General features: G+C 38.8%; 3 protein-coding genes and 2 long non-coding RNA genes across 6 annotated transcripts; 1 reads left to right on the plus strand and 4 right to left on the minus strand.

Moving 5' to 3' along the window:
• Positions 1-2,556: 2,556 nt before the first annotated feature.
• LOC6045833 (torsin-like protein) lies at positions 2,557-4,149 on the minus strand. The gene is made up of 7 exons (XM_038257018.1): positions 3,842-4,149; positions 3,659-3,779; positions 3,560-3,576; positions 3,340-3,464; positions 3,091-3,277; positions 2,770-3,031; positions 2,557-2,701 (listed from the first exon to the last, which is right to left on the minus strand). The coding sequence occupies exons 1-7, from the start codon at positions 4,032-4,034 to the stop codon at positions 2,593-2,595; spliced, it is 1,014 nt and encodes a 337-aa protein (XP_038112946.1). The 5' UTR covers positions 4,035-4,149; the 3' UTR covers positions 2,557-2,592.
• A 1,843-nt stretch (positions 4,150-5,992) lies between these two features.
• On the minus strand, positions 5,993-6,611 carry LOC119767667. The gene is made up of 2 exons (XR_005277637.1): positions 6,516-6,611; positions 5,993-6,441 (listed from the first exon to the last, which is right to left on the minus strand). It is a non-coding gene; the product is annotated as an uncharacterized LOC119767667 (long non-coding RNA).
• Positions 6,612-7,117: 506 nt separating this feature from the next.
• LOC119767442 lies at positions 7,118-9,084 on the minus strand. Of its 2 annotated transcripts, XR_005277516.1 has the most exons (5): positions 8,671-9,084; positions 8,312-8,597; positions 8,043-8,222; positions 7,509-7,964; positions 7,118-7,128 (listed from the first exon to the last, which is right to left on the minus strand). XR_005277516.1 is itself a non-coding variant. In XM_038256057.1 (4 exons), exons 1-4 carry the CDS (start codon positions 8,684-8,686, stop codon positions 7,790-7,792), a joined length of 657 nt encoding a protein of 218 aa, XP_038111985.1. In that variant the 5' UTR covers positions 8,687-9,084; the 3' UTR covers positions 7,485-7,789. The 2 variants fall into 2 exon arrangements, 1 of the variants encoding a protein (XP_038111985.1); XM_038256057.1 differs by lacking the exon at positions 7,118-7,128 and having other exon boundaries at positions 7,485-7,964.
• Positions 9,085-12,644: 3,560 nt separating this feature from the next.
• On the plus strand, positions 12,645-20,322 carry LOC6045831 (kelch-like protein 18). Its single transcript, XM_001863088.2, has 14 exons — positions 12,645-12,924; positions 13,138-13,268; positions 13,332-13,472; positions 13,986-14,464; positions 14,926-15,088; positions 15,347-15,396; positions 15,459-15,559; positions 19,095-19,164; positions 19,226-19,264; positions 19,327-19,397; positions 19,457-19,529; positions 19,592-19,711; positions 19,816-19,871; positions 19,981-20,322. Exons 1-14 carry the CDS (start codon positions 12,793-12,795, stop codon positions 20,077-20,079), a joined length of 1,725 nt encoding a protein of 574 aa, XP_001863123.1. The 5' UTR covers positions 12,645-12,792; the 3' UTR covers positions 20,080-20,322.
• Positions 17,436-18,598, minus strand: LOC119767202. The gene is made up of 2 exons (XR_005277389.1): positions 18,180-18,598; positions 17,436-18,121 (listed from the first exon to the last, which is right to left on the minus strand). It is a non-coding gene; the product is annotated as an uncharacterized LOC119767202 (long non-coding RNA).
• Positions 20,323-21,444: the final 1,122 nt, after the last annotated feature.

Below are 21,444 nucleotides of genomic sequence, written 5' to 3' on the forward strand. Positions count from 1 at the left end.
GCAGTTTCCCTATTTTAAAACTGTAGTATTTTGAAAAAGCGCATGTAAATTTAAATGCACGAAGTTGCTTAAAAGTGGAAATCGTGCTGAAAATATTTCAAAGGCCATTTTTTTAAACTCCAGAATGTCCAAATTTCAAAAGAAAGGTATATGTTTCAGTGTTAAAATAATTCCTATTTCAAAGAAGCTCAAAATAAGACCATATTTTTCACAATTTGGCTGATTTAAGTTCAGCAAAATTCGCAATTTTCATTGTAAGAACGGACCTTGACCGGTCTTATGCACCAGGTTCCCGTGTTAATCCTTTAACCATTCCATAAATTGAGTAGGTATGGGCTCAAACATCACTTGTTTAAAAAAGGGTGAACAATAGACCGTAAAAGAGAATATATTTTATAAAAAAAATCAAGAATCAATAGAATGATGATTGTATTTTAAAGAATAAAAATTAGAAGCTGGATGTATTAGATGTAAAATTAGACAATAATAAATAGAGATAAAAAACAAGCTTAGATTATAGTAGTGGTAATTTATAGGACAGATAAAGAATTATTTAAATAAATAAATAATATTCGCAATGAAATCAAAAAAGATTAGGTAAATGATAAATAGACTTGATATTATTAGTACATTAAGGAAAAGTATATTTTTAAGGAAAAAAAAACTAAGTTTGTTACAGCAGTATCAGTTTGTAAAAAAGAGTGGAAAGCTTTGAGAGATAAGAGAATCAAAAGTTAGTAAAATCAAAATCAAATGATGGATATTAAATAGAAGAATCAGTGAAGAAGTGAGAATCAGTAGAGCAAAATAAAAATAGGAGAGATAGCTGAGAATGAAAAGTAAAGAAACCCCGTTGTGCGATGTTTCAGGTACATCCACAGCAGTTAACTCAACATACTGCTTCTGATCAACATACTGTTCTGATCAAGATAATTCGGATGATCTAACAGAACTACGGATGTAGTTAGTTGCGCTCCATCCAGGATGTTCCTTACCTGGACGTCAACCAAAGAGCACGCAACAAGATCAGTGCCATTGCATGCTCTTAGGTATCAATCCTTGGCCTGCAACAAAGCTCATCTTAAATATGAAAAATTTTACAACCCGCAATTCCGGTCGCCTCAACAAAACAAAAATAAAAATATATTTCGTATCATTATCACTGAAATGTTTTCAAATAATACAGTTAGCAATTCAGTTGTAGACGTAATTTTCTTTACATTTCGTAAAATAAAAACTTCGTTGAATTCAATGTTTAATATTTATTTTTGACTACATCCTGTAAAGCCGGATTTTTCTTGGCCACGTCGTGACGGCCGCACTCTGGATGGCGTAATATTCGATCATCATGATCTCCAAGATTTGTTGCAACGATACGCCGTCACGATAGCACTGCAGTAGTTTCTTGATGCTGTACTCAAAGTTGCATCATTGCGCTTTATAATTCCGGAAGCGGTAGCAGGACCACACTCAGGATGTTGGTTTGTTGAGGGCAGGGATGGGTATGTTTGTCCCAACCTGCATAACGATTACGAGGATGAGGGGCGGCTTCGATCCCGGTGTCAGCACTCGGAAAAGGGGAGAAAGCAAATCAATAAAATTTGACGAAAGACAAAATAATCTAACCTTAATCCCAAAACAGACAGCAAATCGACTATGTCGACGTTCTCCATGAAATGTCCAATTCTCCGCAGCACCTTCTTCATAAATCCACGTCCGAGTCTCTTAAGGTCATGTCTCGTTCTGGCCAGGCGGATTAAGTTCCAGTCACGATACATCCACTTCTATGGTCGTTCCTCCAGCTTGAGCTTTCAACCTCGGTCCTTCAGACGTGGGTTGTAAGACTCCTCCGGGGATCGTAAGAGGACAAATTGGCCGTGGATTTTTTTTTTCGAAATTTGCAAGGTCACTTTGAGTTTTTGTTTAGATTTTCGAAAACAAAAAAGCACAATGTCAAATAAGTATCAGTTAAGTGAACAGTGACAGTGAACCGATCGTGCCAAGAAGTCTTAAAATTGTTGAGTCATGGTTCAGTGCCCACTGGGTAGTCTATGGCACCCAAGGAAAGCCATGTATGGCACCATGCTAAGAAGTTTTGGTGCTCCGGGACCCTCGAGGATGGGACATTGTATTACCACAAATGCCGTGGCCACAGCGCCACAACTCGCTCTAACCAGACGGGTCCTCGACCTGTCTTTAAACTTCCTTTCCCATCAGGCAAACATTTATTGGCGCGTATTTAGTAAATAGCAAAAAAAAATATATCTAGTTACAAAATGTTCAATATGGACTGATCTTTCCGAATTCGTGAAGCAGCTTCCTCTAGTTTTTCTGCCATATATGATAATGATGTCCAGGTCCAGTTAAAAATAGTAAAATGTCAACTGTTTGCTCTAGATTTCACTTGATTTTTCTTCTTTATGTCAATTTAAATCCTTACTTCACAATGAAAACATTTAAATCCGCGAAAAACACGCAAAAAAGTAAAATTATCGAGGACCGATCGAACATCTTCCTTTTACAGACAAACGGACTCCCTGCTTAAAAAGATGATTATTTATTGTGTCAAAATACATGACTTCTTTTTATTTATCACGTGTTCATATAACAATAGGCCTCAACTTTTTTGCTCAACCGTTTACACCCATTATTCGAATACACGTGAGTTTCATCAAATGTAACAGCCGCTTTCATAATATCACTGAAAATGGTTTCAAAATTTAGATGAATGAGTAATATTCAACATATACGTGCATGTTAATATTTTACCTTATGATTTTATCGCTTGTGCTTCTGTGACATATTTTGTTAAACTCTTTCTTGATGCACTGTTCAACATGTCTTTGTTCCAGTGGTAAAAATGGTACAAAATGGTCGATCACATGCGATTCGATTAGTTTGCTATCTTGTAACCCTCCGACCACATTATAAGCACCCAACTCAGCAATACGTTCAAAGTCCACCAAGGTTGTTTCATCTCGAAAGCGGCCCGAATCGGTGATTGATTTCAACTTTACTGCAATTTCAGTGCCTGAAACAAAATTATATATTAGTTTTTCGTGAGTAACTAGCAATTACAGAGCAAACTACCTGCACTGTTGGAAAGAAATATGAATATGGCCTTTGAAAAGTCGTATCCTTTGAGTGATGAATGATGATCCAACAGATTGACGATAGCATCAAACACTCCGGGTTTTAACTTTTCAATTTCATCGAAAATAAATAGAGAGTAAGGACAATCCTTGATGGCTTTCTTTATTCCCGCAGCCAGTGAGAACTGAAATGTTGTAATCAGATTGAAAAAAAAACGTAACGAAATTGTCGAAGTATGTTACATACTTGGTTCATCACAAGCTCGTCGAATATGATTATGTCGGCAGTGAATTTGTGCACATAGTTACTTTCAATCCCTTTTTGATAGAGGGCCTGAGCAACGAAGTCAGAAACAAAGTTTTTGCCAGTACCTGTGTTAGAATAAAAGTATTACATTTTTGGCTAACTCTTCTAAATCAGAAAGATACAAATTAAATAAATTTAACTTGTAAAATGATCAACTTACCCGATGTTCCATGGAAACTGAAACCAACAAAAATAATTCAATCAGACTATTAAAAACTCTGTATATCTATAATTCAAACAATATTATTTATTTTATTACCTCATTACAAGTGGTTTTCGTGACGATTGGATGTTCTTCAAGTGGGCACCGATTGCATTAAAAAGCACTGTTTGCACAATGTGCTGACCATAAAGGTTAGCACTCAGCAAACGCTGCAGTTCTGAAATTTGCAATTGAGCTTAATAATTAAGTCATCTAACAAAACCACGTAATCTCACTTACCGGAAACATCGTGCTTCAAGTACGGAGCAATGCAACACTCACGAAAGCGGCAATATGTATTTTCCTTCAAATAATCATATTTGAACCACCCGGCTCCAACTGCCCCGCCAATGGCAGCCAACGAAAATGGATCAAAAAGTGCATCAGAAAACGCTAGACAAATCGTAAAGACAAAAACGCGACAAAAAATCATATTTTCTGCATTAAATCAATAACTATTGCCAATCATGGAAATCAATCACCAAGCTAATTTTGAACCTCGTCTCAACGCATGTTTACAAACACCCGCGAAAAGCAACGCTGACAAAAAAACTGACAGAATATATTCTGTCAGTTTTTATAAGAGACAGGCTAACAATTCACAGACTACGTTACGCAATGAAGAGACGTAAGGTCATGCTGAAAAATATTTTGTACGATCAGCCTGTCCCAGTCACGAAATATTCTAGCAGAGCTGGTTCTGCCAGAATCCTGCTAGAACGGTTGAACATTTTTTCTAGAATACTGTAAGAATATCCAGCTCTGTGAGAACTCTGCTAGAATCCTGCTAGAACGTCGTGACTGGGTACGAGGTTTGATTCAACAAAATTTTTGTTGAATATAATCAACGCCGATTTTGCGTTGAAACAAATCTTGATTTTCTCAATTCCATATGGTTCAACAAAATGTTCTGTTGATTCAAATATGCCTTATTTTTCTGCGTGGTGAAATAGTAGTTTATGCAACAAGTTGCAAAAAGAGGATTTTTTCAGCACGAGTCGTACATTTATCCAACGAGGTTCACCGAGTTGGATAAATACGACGAGTGTTGAAAAATCAAGTTTTGCAACGAGTTCCATGCAATTTTTTTGCAATTCCGAAAAACACCCATTGAGTGAAATTTTATGTAAAATTTTCATGTATTTTTCCAATAAATCGTTTAAATAAAAAAAATGTTGAAAAGTTTTAATTTTCGAAACAAGTGCTGAAAAGTTCAACTTTTCAGCACTCATTTCAGTGCTGAAAAGTAGAACTTTTCAGCATTTATTTTGAAAAGTGTTATTTTTGGTAGGAAAAAGTAGGCCGTTTCATTTCTTCAGAAGGACAGGAAAAGTTGACAGTTTCACAGCGGAATTGCAAAAAGTATATTTATAGAGCAGGGGTGTGCTTTTGGGAGATTTGAGTGGATGACAACTAGAGATCCTAAATAGGGAGACTGGTCGAAGTGAATTTGACGTACCCAAACAGACACGAGTTTGACGTATCCAAACGAGCATTTGCCTTTACGCCCAGCAGTTCTCTAATGTGAACTAGAGACCCTAAATAGGGAGACTGGTCTAAGCTTCCTAAATCGATCTGGCAACGTATGTTTTGAGCTTGGCAACACTGATAAGTTTTGCTGGGCGTAAAGGCAAATGCTCGTTTGGATACGTCAAACTCGCGTCTGTTTGGGTACGTCAAATTCACTTCGTCCAGTCTCCCTATTTAGGATCTCTAGTCCAGTCTCCCTATTTAGGATCTCTAATCTTACACTCAAAATATTGTTCACCACAATGTTGCATGAAAATACAGGTGATTATTTTCCATATGGATGTTCATGCCAAATCTACGTGAACCTCTGGAGGCAAGGCTGTACCAATTTTCAAGTGTACCAATACAATCATACGCCACGTCACAAGAATTTCACGTTCAGGTTGCAGACAATTGGGTACTAAAGCCCTATGTCAATTTTTATGTACAACGGTAAAAAACACGATTAAAAACCATTTCTAATCACTTTTTTTCATTTTAAAGCAAAAAAAAATAGACAAGACAACATTTTTTCAATGGATTAACTATGGTCCCCTTGGAACGAGCTGTCAAGTAGGAGCTTTTCTGTCAAGAAGGACCGCGAGGATAATTTTTCAAAATTGATTTAAAAATCAATTTTAAACTCTTTGTGGTCGTACAAAGGGTCATTGTACTCAGAAAAATAAGCTTTATCACTGTAAAAAATAATATCAGCAATCCAAGCTCCATTTTAGGACCCAATTCACGCAACCCATGCCTGATTTGAATGTGAATACCATATGATTTTCTACTAACTTTTACAGTGTGGGAGGTTGGGGTGGGGCATTTTCTTCTTCTTTTTATTGTTATTTAGGTTCTCAAATGAATGAAAAAGTTGAGTTGTTCTTTTAAAATTTTATTTTCACAATCGCTGTTCATATTCACTAATACACCATCTCAATTAAAACACTCTATACAATACACTATTTTTTTATGTCTGGAAATTCCGAAGGGCATTTCACAAACGCACCCATGGTCCTTAGTTCCGGCGTTCTTGCTGCTCGCGGGGTTCCCTAACCTCCTGCCGTACGCGGCTGACGTTTTCGCCAACTTCCTAGCACCGACGTCACGAAAATCAGCGCCCAAGAATGATCCGTCGCGGCCTGGGGTTGGGCATTCTTTCCACTTAAAATCGTCGATCATATCAGCAAGCGACGGTCGGGCTCCAACTTGGCACACGAATTTTCTGTGGCGATGACCGAGGCAGTACACAATCATTCCCGTAGAAAATTTTCGGTTCGATTCCATTGGGGAGGGCTTTGAATTCGGGCCTCCTGTCGTGGAAACAAAACCTGAAAATAGAACATAAACAGAAAAATAAATATTGATTTTCCAATATTTGGCTGTAATGATTTATTTCACTTACCGAATACGGCAACAATTGCCAAACATTTGATCCGCCAATCGAACTGTTTTAATTTCAAACAACGGAGAACGCCAACACTTCATCCGTTCGACACGAAAATAATGGCTCAACTGAATGGAAATTTGCTAAGTGCCTATCGCCAAGGGCTGAAATTTTCAGACAGGAATTTCACGCAACCTTGACTGGATTTTCACCACAAAATTGCATGAAAAGGTGTACAGATTTTTTCCATACCAGTTTCCATGCGGAGGTTGCATGATTCTCATGCAAACACAAAACCAGCTGACTGCAAGCCACGCCTCCAAATTTTCAGGCATGGATTTCACGTGGCATTCGGTTGTGTGAGTGTAAGCTGCGTGAAAACCAAGCAGAGTTGACATGAATGCATGGTGAAAGTTGCATGACTCATGTGAAACGTTGTTTTGGACCAAAAATTGGCTGCCACCGGAATTTTCATGCGACTATCGAGAAATTAAAAAGAGAGATGTGAGCCGGTAACATGGAGTGAAACTTTCCCAGCTGTAATGGAATACTTCACAGCAGCTTGACAGAAAGTTTAACTCCATGTTGTACTTTTAATTTCTCGATATAGTGAAAGGTTTTTTGAGTGTACCTAGTACACTGAAAGAAAGGCACATAGTAATATCACATGTCTCACACGTGAATCTGCCCCATACACTCAAAATCAAATTAACCCTTAAAAGGGTACTTTCTATCCTTTTTTCAAGTTTACCCGTCGTCACCCTTTTGAAAGGGTACGAGGGCGAAACCCTTCGAAAGGGTACTGGCCTAGTACCCTTTAAAAGGTTACTTGTCATGGAGCGGCGCGCTCACTAGCGACATCTATGAGTCAATCAGATTTTGTTGAACCAGTGGCGCCATCTGTTGGATTTTTAATAAGTAGGGTGTTAAAATGCAGTTTATTTGAATAAAGGATAAATTTAATTTATTTATTTAAATAAACAATTAGTCAACAGTAATATTAGATACTACTTTCAAATTGTATTTTCATCGAGCGGCAAACGCTTTGAACTTCGCCATATGTGAACTTGGATGGTTCCTGTCCCTTGGCCCAAATCACGTGCATCAAATCGCCGCCAGCTTGCGACTAACACGATCGCCGTGGTGCCGTCCACCTCGAACCCTCCGGTGGCGGTCAGATCCGACTTGTCCTCCAGAAAGTCCTCGCGGTGTGGACCGATCACGGGTGTAGTAGTCACACACGCGGTAAGTTTCCTCGCGGGCTGTTCCGATCACGATGTCTGTGCAGTCCATCACGTTGAAGTCGTGCCGCGGAGTCCACGTCCACGTGTGTTGGTGGTTTTTGGTTTGGGTTTGGCCGTGATTTCGGCCATGGGTTCCGACACAGAGGACGGCATTGTTTTGGGTTTCGATTTGGGCTCCAGCTCGAATGTTGGCTCGGGTTCTCGCTCGCTGGTGGACGGGAGTCTGAAATAGAATGAGCATTTATGAGTCTGGAAGATGTTCAGAAAACAAACACTTGAAAAATACAAGCAAAACTCTCACCTCCGGTGGCACGCTTTATCTTCTTGGACTTGAGTTCCATTTTCTGCCTTCTGGTTCCGAGGTACTTTCTGAGGATGATCCCGGCTCGGAAGTACTTTCCGGTTCCGGTTTGGAGGACACCTCGGGCCTTGGATGCGGTCCTGGTTCGGCCGATGGTTCCGAAGCAGGTGCTTTCCGGTTCTATGGACAAAGGAGGCCGGAAGTTAGTGGTTAAAACCAAATGTTGCATAAATCAACGCGACACACACACACAAGCATTCATGTCTTACCTAGTTCCGTAGCGGGCTCCGGTGGCGGTCGGTGGCTCTGATTCTGCGCTCGTTTCCGGTTCGGGTTCTGCCCCTGGTTCTGCAGGTCCCGTTTCGCTACCTCCAGCAGCGCCAATCAACGGAAGTTTTTTGCACTCGACCGTTAGACGTCGTGGTTGCAAACCGAGTCGAACTCTGGACGTTCCGTTGGCTTTGAAGATCACCTCGATTTTCGCGTATTTCTCCAAGATGCGTCTTCTATAAAGCCGTGACAACCGGGTGCAACCTTGCGTGCAACGCAACTCATCTGCAGAAAGGAAATACCCAAAAACTTAATCCGGAACTCCCGGTAATCTAAATAAAAAAAACAAATCTCTCACCATCAGATAAGATCATCTGTTGGATCGAATACGAAGATTCCAGCGAGATGCAAAACGACTCGGTACCGGGAAACTAGTTGACCTCTCGATCGTGCAGCACATGGTCCACCGGAGTGGCCATAATCTTCAGGAACAACTCTAAAAGTTTAAGAAAAACTTGGAAAACTTAAAAAACACGCACCACGCACGAGCACGATCCAAAACGTCAAACAGATTTAAGTACCGAATTTAGAAACCAGGGCGGCGCTAGTGGTACTTGTTGCAAAGAGAGTTACCCTTTTGAAAGGGTAACGCCAGTGAGGAGAATCGAAAGGATAGTTTTAACCCTTTTGAAAGGATAAAATGTACCCTTTTGCAAAGGGTAAACCTCGAGTACCGTTTAAAAGGATACTTTTAACCCTTTCAACCGGTAACTTTATTTTTGAGTGTACGGTTTAGCATGTGAATGTCATGTGCAAATCACATAGAAAATTTCAACCATGATACATATTGAAACCAAGTGAAAATCATGTTAGCTTCATTTGTCATCGCACATGATTATCACATGAAATGCTGATGAAAATTAAATGGATTTCACATTCAAATCTAATGATTTTCTTTTGTTTTTCAAGTGAATAGTTAAAAAAGAGCGGATTGTTTTTTTTTTTTGAAGAAAAATACGTTTCATACAGTACATACATTGTTAGCTTTTATTTTTTAAATGCAAATTATATTTTAGGTCTCCTAAACCAACATTTCACTTTTTCACATCACATAAGGCTTTCTAGGCCCAGTGAAAAAAATATAATTTAACTCAAAAATGACGAACTCCTCGTCACAGTGTCCTGATGCAAACAATGATCGAGCTGTAGCTGTCACAGCCCTGCGAAGTATGTTGGCTGACATATCGGGCAGTCAGTCAAAAAAACCAGCTAGAAGTCGCTTGACAAAAAAAATTTGCTAGAAAGAGATAGGAAACCTGATGCAAACAAACGTCCAGCTGTCATGTAAACATACTTTGAATGTGTTGGTAAATTTCTGACTAGAAAGCCTTATTTCGACTTCACACGTTAAAATTAACTTTTCGGGCGATCGACGAACCTTGGTTCCGGTGCACAATCCGGAACACCTTGATAATTTTAGGATCTTTGTCGTCATCCGCAGTAATCTTTAGGTAGATACTTCGGAAGCCACTATAAGCAGCTATGGCAGCAAATCAAAATTGCTAAATGGAGCCTAACATTTCAAAAGGGCACATAACTTTTGTAAACAATAGTGTATCCCTTTCCCTCAAATGACAGTTTACATAAGGTGCAAAACACTTTTTTGACAGCAGCCGTTTCATTTTCCATATAGGTCCTCAGAACACAAAGCCCTAACCAAGTTAGCCCTAACTCAGTTGACCTAATGATGGTGTTTATTTACGTATTCGACCTCTTGTGGTGGAAGACTAACACGAAGTAATAAACAACAACAAACCAACAACGAATATGGCCCTTATCAAAAAATTAAATACCATACAAATTTTGTGAAGTATTGAGGGATGTTGTATTTTTTATGTGTAAAGGATGTTTATTCTTATGTATTTTATTCAATAATCCGATTTGTTTACATTTTTGACTTAGAACATTTTACATTGTTTTGCTTGAAATTACCACAAAAGTGTTCCGTATATGTGGGTGTTTCGAATGTGTGGGATGACTGTACCTAGCTGTTTGCTTTATTTTATTTATTTTTTAAGGAAAAAAAACAAATTAAAAAATATTTTTGACCAGAAAAGCGCTTGCACCAGCAACTTCTTGTCTCAATGAAGAAGCGCCCTTTTAAATTGTTTAAAGTCATTTGTACTTTTCTGGAAAGCCAACCTGAGAGCTGTCGCAGATAGTCGGCAAGTCAAGGAGCGATTTTTTTTAAAGTTTGACTGGGCGCGACTTAAAAAAATGTTTACAATTTGTCAATATGGAAATTTGACTGGAAGCGCCCCTACGACTTAAAATGTTGTATACAAATAGTCAATATGAACAAAGCATGACAGCCACACTTTTTTTTCTAAATCTGATTTGAATGCGATTTCTGTCAAATTTTAATCAAAAAAAATTAGAATAGGTTCAACAAAGTACCCCTATTTGAAACAACAAAATTTGAGGGTTGATTCAATGCAAACATTTTGTTGATTATATTCAATAAAATATTTTGTTCAATCAAACCTCGAACAGGCTGATTCTACAAAACATTTTTCTGCATGATGTTTTGTGAAAGGATTACATTTCAAAGAGGGAACGATGCGTGGATATACCGCACCAAAAAAGAATTCAAGCGTGGCAATAGAGCATTCTACGTGCGTATGTATTGCGTGTACGTACACGAAAATAAAGTGAGGTTAAATTTTGTCAGCCAGCAAAACCAAATGGTGCGCTAGTGTGCGTACGCGAAACGTCATAAAGCTCTATTGTTTCTCGATCTTGAGGAGTATAGTTAAAACCAATGGGGTTGAATTATCTCTCAACTTTCACTGGAAACGCTGCTCCTTCAATGCGTGCCCGCATAGTCATGAACTATATAACTACTTTATGACAAATAGTTACTCAACTATTTATCAAATGGTCTCTACTATTCATTAAATTGTAACCCAACTATATATGTACGATATATCAAACCATTAATTCCATTCCCAAAATAGTTTTGGTCGATTTTACTATATGAGAAATTAGTTGTTAGGCAGAAAACTATATGAGGTTTTCATACATATGTAAATATTTTTATAAACTTGGATTTTACGTCAAATAGTCATTGCCCAAAAAATTGACTATTCCTATATAGTTTCTGAAAAACTACTTTACCGACACTACTTTGCCGACACTTTAAAAAGACCGCAAAAATGAACCCTACAATTGTTGTGATAACTACTTCGGATATAATCAAATTTGATTTTAAGTTCTATCGATAGTTGGTGAATGTTTACCGCCATTATATGTGATGTTATTTACGTTGCTGCCGAACTGCTGCCGCCTTATCCGATTGATCTATATCTGTTGGTGGTTTTTCAGTGGTTTTGGTGACATGTTGTGTTAGAAGGAGCAAGCTCGGGGCAAGTATTTTTCGATAAGTCCAAGTAGTCCAAACAATTGACTCATTTTATAGTGAACAGTAATAGTCCACCATGTAGTACACATATTTTTGGTGTATGGTAAGAACAGCATGCCTACTTTTTCTGGAATAGTGAAAGTCAATTTCATGAGCCCTCGTAACATTTTCTTCTTTTGAGGAGTTTTCTGATAATCTGAGGAGAAGTGGGGTGTTGAAGGTTCTCTATCATCCAGAGGAATCGACTGTGATCAATTTACTTGATAAAAGTTGAAATTTTTGTACCAATCGTTTAACATATAGTTGGATTATATAACAAACTGTAATTGTACTCCATACTGTTGAAATATTGTTTGAACTATTTGGACTTATAGAAATTTTTAATTCAAAATAGTATGGTGTATAGTAATTTTACTTCATGTAAGTTGACAAATTATTTGGATTATACAAACTTATCGAAAAAAATGTGCCATCAATTGTGTTCTACTATAGCATTTATAGTAGGTTTTTAGTTCTTACAGGTTCTGACTATAAAAATCTAAAATCTGTGGAATTTTGCTATATTGTTCTCAATAAAGTTGATAAATTGTTTGAACTATTTGGACTTGTACATTTTTTCGTTGAGTCACGTTGTCTAAACAATCCGAACTGTTTAGTGTAAGGTTATTGTACCCCAAATAGTTCAAAAATAGTTAGAATCATTAGATTTACTTCAATAAAAACGTCATCATTTGACGATCAGTTTCGTTATGGTTTTGTATAGTGCCGTAACTATATGATAATGGTTAAGTATGTGGTAACTACATCTCTTTTAGTAGTAATATAGTTTGGACTATTCCCCCGATGGTTTTTGATTATGCGGGTGAGATATAGAAGTGTAGCATTACGTAAAGCAAACGCGCCAAGTTTTTTCAGTGCTCGTGCTCTGTCACCTTGGCCGTCATGTTTGGCTGAAACTTTCAAAGATCGATTGTGAATAAATTTAGTTGAGCAATGACAATTTCTGGCTTTTGTATGGAGTAAAATCAAGGAGAGTTAGATATTTTCGAGCCTACAGCAATGGACACTGCTTGCGATGTATCTCCGGAGGAAAATTATGTCCTGTTCAAGCAGGACAGTCTATTTGCGGAAAGTTTTCCTTTGATGAAGGAGATCCGACGTCAGGGAAAACTGTGTGATGTTACTCTGAAGGTGAGAATGTGAATATTAATTGTTTTAGTATTGTATTAATAAACTCAGGTTTGTTTTATTATATGGGGTACCTCCACGTTAAAAAAGCAGTATTTGAATAACAGCTCAAGTTTGCAGAGGAAATTCCTCTAAAATTTAAATAGCAAAATAAACTTATGCCTAGTTAAAAAAAAAATTAAGCAATACATTTAATGTTAATATTAATTCCAATAGGTTGATAATCATTCCTTCTCCGCCCACCGAATTGTGTTGGCAGCTACAATTCCTTACTTTTATGCAATGTTTACTCACAACATGGCTGAAAGCAGGATCAAAGAAATCACAATGAAAGAAATTGAGCCACAGTAAGTATTCTACTTTCATAATAATATGTTATTTTACAATTAAACCCTTTTTCCGTTTCTCAGTGCTTTAGAAAGTTTGATAAATTTTGCCTACAGCGGGGTGGTCAAAATCGACAACCAAAACGTTCAAGGTCTTATGGTTGGAGCATCCTTTCTGCAGCTAAGTAAAGTCCGTGACGCGTGTGCGGATTTCCTGAAGAGCAGGTGAGTTGGTATTTTGGCTACCATATGGTACGAAAGTTAACGCTGAAGAAGTGCAAGTAAGAAGATGGATATTCTGCCGGAGTTGTGCAGGTGTGTTGATTGGAACGAAACGTGGAAGTTCTACAAGAAGGTCAACTTGTCACGGTTTGGTCAACGGAACATCGCAACAAGCTAAGTTTAAATGAAGATGGAGACCAGGAAACTGAAGAACAATAGAGTTATCTACGTGCGCATGTATTGCGTGTTTGTATACGAAGGGTTTTTAGGTTAAAATTTGTACCCGCCAGCAAAAACAAATGGCGTTCTAGTGTGCGTGAGATCGGTCTTAGATAACTCTATAGGGTCACTGGCAAAGATCGGTTATAAAATGGAGATCTATGATTTGGGAGGTGCAAAACTATCGAAAGAGAGGATGGATGTGCCTCGGTCATGTGTTTCGGTTGGAATTTATGACCAGGAGACATGCCACATAGAAAAGAAGAATACATATAAAATTGTTTTCTTATTTTTTAGATTCCATCCGCAAAACGTACTCGGAATACGACACTTTGCCGATACCCTTGGCTGCTCCCAATTGATGACCTCGGCCGACCGCTACATTCATCAGTATTTTTCCAAGGTTGCCACTTCGGACGAGTTTCTCGCGCTCAAATTTGAGGAGCTTATCGACATTGTGCGGCGTGACGAGCTCAACGATTCCGAAGAGCGCATTTTTGAAGCCTGTATGAAGTGGGTTAAAGTAGACCAAGAGACTCGCTCTGGATATTTGCCAAACATTCTGGCAAACGTACGTTTGCCCCTGTTGCCGCCCCAGTTTCTAGCAGATAATGTCGCCACCGAAGAGCTTATACGGACTTCGCACAAATGTCGGGATTTGCTGGACGAGGCTCGCGATTTTCACCTGATGCCGGAGCGCAGGGCACTCGTGTCGGCTTGCCGAACCAGGCCGCGCTGCTGTGATTATGTCGTGGGGCAAATATACGCCGTAGGAGGTAGGTTCTTGATTTTGTCGGGTAGCTTTTGTAGCGACATCGACTCCGGCTTTTGATAAAAATGTGATTCCGACTCCAGCTTTATGATATACCACCTCCAATAATGACTCCCGTACAAAGTTGATTCCATATTGAAAATCCAGTCCATATAAATGCATAGAATTTTTGGGGCCTAGCTGACTCCTACATTGACTCCGGCTTCTGATACTGCTACTCTCCAGCTACTAAAAAAGACTCGACTCCGATTCCAAAAACTACTTCCAAATTTTAATACATAATTAGTCGACTCAAACTTCGATTCCGGCTGCTGAAGATTTAGTGAATTCGATTACAGCTCCAGCTATCCAAAAAGGACCGACGCCGCCGACGCATTTTTTTCTTAAACTATAGTTCTATTAAACAATTGAACGTTTTAAAATGTTGTAGTTTTGAAACATTTTCCCCCTCAAAACTATTTACAGGATTGACCAAAAATGGTGAATCGGTAAGCACAGTGGAAATCTACGATCCTATCACCAAAGAGTGGAAAATGGGAGAGGCAATGTCAATGTTACGATCCAGGGTAGGAGTAGCTGTGATGGATGGCAAGCTGTATGCATTCGGAGGATTTAACGGAACAGAGCGGTGAGTCAAATCGGCTGTCAAGCGGGTGAGCTATCCAGGTTTTTAAGCAAAGATGGCGTTCGAATGGCAAACAGCCAAAATGTCAAAGTCGCGCAGTAGCACCAACATTAGAAAACAAATGTGGCTGTCATGCCATGGCACACTTTTTCGGAATAATGGTACCACTGCGTGATTTTGACATTTCGGATGTTCACCATTCAAACGCCATCTTCGCTTAAAAACCTGGATATTGTACTATAATTTAATACAATTTTACAGATTGTCTACTGTTGAAGTGTACGATCCCATGCAGAAAAAGTGGAGCCAAGGTTATAAGGATGTTGCAGTAAATTTAATTTGCGTTTTTAAAATAAATAATTTTTGTTTTCAGGGAAGGCAATGCGATGCAAGCGTAGTGCCGTCGGAGTGGCTGGGCTTGATGACTTGGTGTATGTGTGCGGAGGATATGACGGAGTTACTAGCTTGAGCACGGTAATTATGAGTGTCCCATTCTATGAAATTCAGAGTAGTCATCAATGAGATGTTTGATTCTGGGGTGTAAAAGTCAATTATGGACAAACATAACTTTTTCACCCGTAGTCTGCCATTAACACCAAAACCAACATTTCTTCAAATTTCTTTCGACGTTCCACAGGGAATGAGGTGGGCTTTTATAAGGTTTGACCCAAAATTTAGAATGTACCCAGAATCCAGGGCTGTCTCAATGTTCTTCACTAATTTCAGCCCATGGGTAACAATGAGACCATAGACTAATAAAAGACTACACAGTGGGATCTGAACCATGACTCAACCTTTTTATGACCCCTCGGCATGGCCGGTTCACTGTCAAAAATGACAGATCAAAATGTCAGAAACTGGCTACACTGATGATTTTCTGACGTTTCTTTTTTTCTTTTTGTTTTGATTCTTGAATCTTTACAAACACATACATTCGTTTTATGGGAGGGTAATTTAGCCATCCAAGTAGAATCAGAGAACCGGAACGACCGACAACTTAGCCGCCGTCCGGTATGGTCCGGGTTATGGCCATGAAGTTTTCTTCACAATTTACATTTAATTTCCGTTCATTTTCACCTCAATTCACTGATGGAACGATTGGCCACTTACGCATCGGTTTCGGATTGATCAGCAGTTGCCGGATCATGTCATGTAACATCTCCTAGGTCATCCAACCACCGGAAGCAAAAGGAATCAAGTCGAGACTGACCGCGATGGCGGTAAGCGTGATAACGGTGATAACTACCGGTATCGTACCGGACCTGTCAGTTAAATCGAACATAATTGAACCGATAGGTGCCGGAGTTAATTATACAGACGCAAACCCTATCCGACTCGGACAGATCTAGACAGGCTGGCGGAATAAGCGCCGAAAAGGGCCAATTGCGAGGAATCTGGCGAAATAAATCAGCGCATACCCGGAGGTGAACGAAAGAAGAAGAAAGAATGACCCCCGGCGATTCCGATCAAGAAATTTTTCTTAATCGTCTCCAAAGCCATCAACATTTAGACGAGCGAGTTGGTCTTCGACAAGTCACGACTAAATAATACCGGAGGTCGAAACTCGCGTGCGAGCGAGCTGGCTCACTTTTGTAATAAAATAACGAATTATTTTCAAATTTTATTTCATACATTTTAACACATCATCTATTGAATGGATTTCTTTCAGAACTGTGCCTGAATTTAAAAGTATTGCATACAGTCATCCTACATATTCGGAACACCCACAAATTCGGAACACTTTTATGATAATTTGTCAATAGCATGCCAAAAGTAGCTTTTCTGTCGACCTTACTATTTTTAGAACCTTCATTTGGACATTATCTTGCTATTTCACTAGTAAAAGTAGGACTTTTTGAACAAAAACTTCATTCCAAGACTATTTTGTCCACAGCAGCAAAACACTGCCTCCAAATGGCCTGTTTCATAATTGTGGGATGTTATTGTGCCTCCCACAATTGTGCAACACATGAATTTAACTGATATTTTCACAAAAAAAGTTATCAAACCATGTATAAAACATCACTGAGCTTGAGTTTCATTGGTTTCAGTGTGTGAAGTCATTATTTGGTAGTAAATATGTACTCCTGGAGAGGTCATAAGTTTGTTTACATTCGTAAAAAAAAGTGTTCTGAATTTGTGGATTTCAAGGGTCAAAGTAATTCTTCAAAAACTTCATATAAAAGTTAAAATTTGCAGATGTTCGATAGTGCATTCGAAATATCGCAAGAAAAGCTTTCAAATGAAGGTAAAAGCGAAACATTAAGTTCAATTATCAATTTGCTATGATTTTTGAACATTGGCCGATCTGGAAACCGTTCCGAATATGTGGGATGACTGTAGTATTTGATTGCATTCTAACTAAATTTATTCGACCATTGAGATTCTTCACATTTTGGTTCACAAATACTTTTGGTTTGACTTGCTTTTCCCTAAGATTGTAGCGATCGGAGTTCCCGAACCTGCTCCTCGTGTACACAAGATGTCCTCCTTCCGCTTCTCTTCGCTGATCCATCGCCCGCGCAGCCCAGAACAGCATCAGGATCATCGGCACGGCCAATCTGTCCAGGTCGGGAAGCGATGACGGCCAGCAGACGTCTAGCGTTGAACTACTACTCCTGGGCGGAATCGATCTTGTTAGTCTTCTGACGCTTGGCGTACTTCTTAAGCAGATGCTTCCTGTCCTTTTGGCTAACACATCCTCCTAGCTGGCCTTCAGGTCACGTTTCTTGTCCTGCGACTGCAGGTAGTGGTTCTCGTACCACTGATGAAACGGCGCGGCATCGATCACGACGTGCCTAGCGTGCATCCCTCCGAAGCCCAGGCAAAGTTGCTGGCGTCCAGACGGTGCGCACAGACCTTCCTGTTTCCACAGCGGTTTGCACAAAATGGATCTTGGATTTGGCGGCCGGGCGTACCAACTTGTACCACCTTGTACTTCCTTTTCTTGCGGACGGTGGCCTTTTGCCCGCCTCTTGTGATAGCTATTTTACACTTGATTTTTGTGGATGATAACAGCGTGACGAAATGGTGAACCTAAAAGTAACAATTGTTTTGGAAACAACACAAATGTTCATCAAGAATCTTTTCTCACTCTTTCACTCCAGCGACGTAACTTTCTTTATGTTGGGCACCTGCTGGATGAAAAGCCGCGAACCTAACTGACTGACACAGTCATGTCTCCTGGTGCACTCCAACTCCAACAACCTGCACCGGTTTCAAAACGATTGCTTGAAGGCGTGATGCTGATAATTAATTTTACGAAATTATAAGCAGAAGTTGGCAAAAAAAATTCCACCCGTCAACAGATTTGCCAAAATAAAAACATAAACAAACTCGTTTTACGCGCGCAAATCAGCGCAAAGCAAAATCGAAAATAACAGTGCGGCCAAGAAAATCTGTCATACGGGGGGCGAGCCGATGCGGTACAACGTGGGTTCACGCGGTTCACAGCTTATAAGTTATATTTTTTTGAAAAAAATGTTCTGAGTGTTTAGTCTTTAATTAGTCTATGATGAGACACTCAATGATTTTGCTTCATTAAACTTTTCTAAAATCATTTGAAAACTTTCAAAACATGAATTGGAAGTGATTTTTGGCATATTTATTGATGTAACTTTTATTAATTAATGTTAAATGTTGGCAAAATTGCTTTAAAATGTTCAAGGCAAGTCACCTGCATTGGAACATTACAAAAATATGATGTTTTGTAGAAAAGTATTGATTTTCGTAGAGTGTCTCATTGTTCCCCAGCTGTCTCATTGTTCCTGTCAAGTGCGAGATAGTTGAATAGCTCTGGCTGTACAGATCGAATCGATCTCATATTTTGGTCAATGTTAGAACACATTAAAAGAAAGAAAATGCAACAAAAAGCTGATGAAAAAAAAAAAAATACAAAAATCGTTTAAAGTTGAAAACCAAACGTGTCTCATTGATGACTACCCTACCCTAATTATGCATAAAACGGCTATTGCATTTTGTCTCTTTTTTTCAATTCTTTGCAACTTAGGTTGAATGCTACTCTCCAAAAACGGACTCGTGGACGACAGTTGCACCCATGATGAAATACCGGTCTGCAGGTGAGGGCCAAGGGTATTTATACATGTTAAAAATAATTTACAAAAGTTCTATTTTTTTCAGGCGGGGTAGCTCCACTTGGTGGGTATGTCTATGCGTTAGGTAATAGCTCCGTTTTTTTGTAATTTTTGTGATTGATATTTTAACAAATTATTTGTTTAAAGGTGGACATGATGGACTGTCAATTTTTGATTCTGTGGAACGATATGACGTAGCGAACAACACATGGACCAAGGTAATTGTAAAATTTGTGACAAAATTGCTTTTATTATAACTTCTTACTTTCACCTGCAGGTTCGTTCTATGTTAAGCCGACGGTGTCGCCTTGGTGTTGCAACTCTCAACGGAAAGCTGTACGCGTGTGGAGGTAGCTTTGCGGTTGGTCTGCTTCAGAGAAACAAGAATATAATATTTGCTTCCTTTTTGCAGGATACGATGGTAGCTGTTTCCTACGATCGGTTGAAGTTTACACTCCAGAAAACGATCAGTGGCAGCTTATAGCTCCGATGAACGTGAAACGCAGCAGAGTTGCTTTGGCCGCCAACATGGGTATGCTATGGCGACCATGTGGTCGGATGATTTTTAATAAATAAATAAATAAATAAATATTGTCTGTATTATTCGAGAATTCAAGTTTCATTATTTCTGTGTAGGTAAACTTTGGGCTATTGGAGGATACGATGGAGAATCGAATTTATCTACAGTAGAAGTAAGTAATCAGTGTTATTAAAGTATGATTCGCCAAAAATGCCACAAGTTGGAAGGTTTATTGGACCATCGGAAACTATTAAATTGATTCAATGTCGTTGTTTTTTCAGGTTTATGACCCGAAAACGGATACATGGACTTTTGTAGCACCGATGCGTCATCATGGAGGCGGTGTGGGCGCGGGAGTTATACCCAATGTAGTCATATAGGAATACTGCTGAATAGCTCAGCTGGTGTGATTTGGCTAAGTATTTGTGTCTGTGTTTTGTAAATTATTAAGTTGATTTTAAGAATTGATCCTCATATGTACTAAAGGTAGGGCTTCGTTGCAATCTCGAATTAAGCTGTAGGGCCATAAATGTGAATATCTTTAACAAATATACTTTAAGTAAGGAAACCATTGTGAATCGCTATAAGATGAATAAATCGTGACTATTAAATCAACGGTAAAATATTGCTTGTAATGCCCATATATAAGGCTACCAACTCTTGTTGAGCAAAAATCCGTATACTTTACCGACATGACACTATGGTATAGGCTAGTATGGAGATCGGAAGGAAAGGGGTCAAGAAACAGCTTTACGAACAGCAGAGCAAAGGAGGGGAAGCGTTTTCTTGGGGCTTTTCTTCACCCTCTCTGGCTTGCTTCCGCTGCCGCTGCTGCCCATTTGAAATTTTTCTTGACCGATTCCTTCCGAAATGCATACACCGTTTATAACAAAAAATGTCAAGGAATTATTTAGATAAATTTGGAATTTTAGAAATAGAAATATTTTTGTCAAACGTTCAAAAGCTTACGAAATATCAAGTTTGCTTTTACGAATAATATCGTTGTCAGTGTTTTCACGAAAACATTTCTAGAGATTTTATTGGAAAGGTCCTTTAAATACAAGCACATCACAACCCTGACAGACGGACAGGGTAGAGACCCTAAATAGGGAGACTCACTTCGTCCAGTCTCCCTATTTAGGATCTCTAGGACAGGGCCGACAACGCACTATGGGCCATCTCCATACAAACAGGCGGCCAAATTATTTTTTTGCTTTTTAAATGTTTTTTTTCATACAAATTTGGGTAATTGTATGGTATTAAAATGATATACGTCGATTTTTATGACTTTTCATGTTTTTCAATAGTTGATTGTTTATAATAAATAGTCTTTTCATATATTTGCAAGTACGACAGAATTGCGTATACATTGTATTGCAAGTTTATATTATTAAATTGTGGATAAGCTAATACATCGCCACTTTAAGGACACAACCCCTCCCTCCTCTTTCTTTCACCCCTCCCCCCCTCCCCTCCTCCCCTCCAACAAAATTTTGTTTAGCGTAATAAATTCATTTTAAGTCAAATATTTATTATTTACTGCTGTGTGTTTCTTTTTGTGAGTCCATGCCATGTAATTTGAGACCCATTACGGGGGCACCCTTACGGGCATAAATTGCGAAAATTTTAATTGTTAAATCAAATAACAGAAAAATTAATTTTATTTAAAATATTAATTATGAAGTAAAACGATAAAATACAAAACATATTCTTAATAATCCTAATGTTCTTGTTCATGGAAATTC

This window comes from Culex quinquefasciatus, chromosome 2 (genome assembly GCF_015732765.1).
Source record: "Culex quinquefasciatus strain JHB chromosome 2, VPISU_Cqui_1.0_pri_paternal, whole genome shotgun sequence".
NCBI lineage: Eukaryota > Metazoa > Arthropoda > Insecta > Diptera > Culicidae > Culex > Culex quinquefasciatus.

Coding starts and splice junctions, on each gene's coding strand:
- LOC6045833 (XM_038257018.1), bottom strand. CDS start 4,034: ATGATTTTTTGTCGCGTTTTTGTCTTTACGATTTGTCTAGCGTTTTCT. Junction 3,780..3,841: donor CTTGAAGCACGATGTTTCCG/GTAAGTGAGATT, acceptor TGCAAATTTCAG/AACTGCAGCGTTTGCTGAGT. Junction 3,278..3,339: donor ACGAGCTTGTGATGAACCAA/GTATGTAACATA, acceptor ACAACATTTCAG/TTCTCACTGGCTGCGGGAAT.
- LOC119767442 (XM_038256057.1), bottom strand. Junction 8,223..8,311: donor GGAGCCCGCTACGGAACTAG/GTAAGACATGAA, acceptor CTTTGTCCATAG/AACCGGAAAGCACCTGCTTC. Junction 7,965..8,042: donor GATAAAGCGTGCCACCGGAG/GTGAGAGTTTTG, acceptor ATTCTATTTCAG/ACTCCCGTCCACCAGCGAGC.
- LOC6045831 (XM_001863088.2), top strand. CDS start 12,793: ATGGACACTGCTTGCGATGTATCTCCGGAGGAAAATTATGTCCTGTTC. Junction 19,265..19,326: donor TGGGTATGTCTATGCGTTAG/GTAATAGCTCCG, acceptor ATTTGTTTAAAG/GTGGACATGATGGACTGTCA. Junction 19,398..19,456: donor CGAACAACACATGGACCAAG/GTAATTGTAAAA, acceptor TTTCACCTGCAG/GTTCGTTCTATGTTAAGCCG.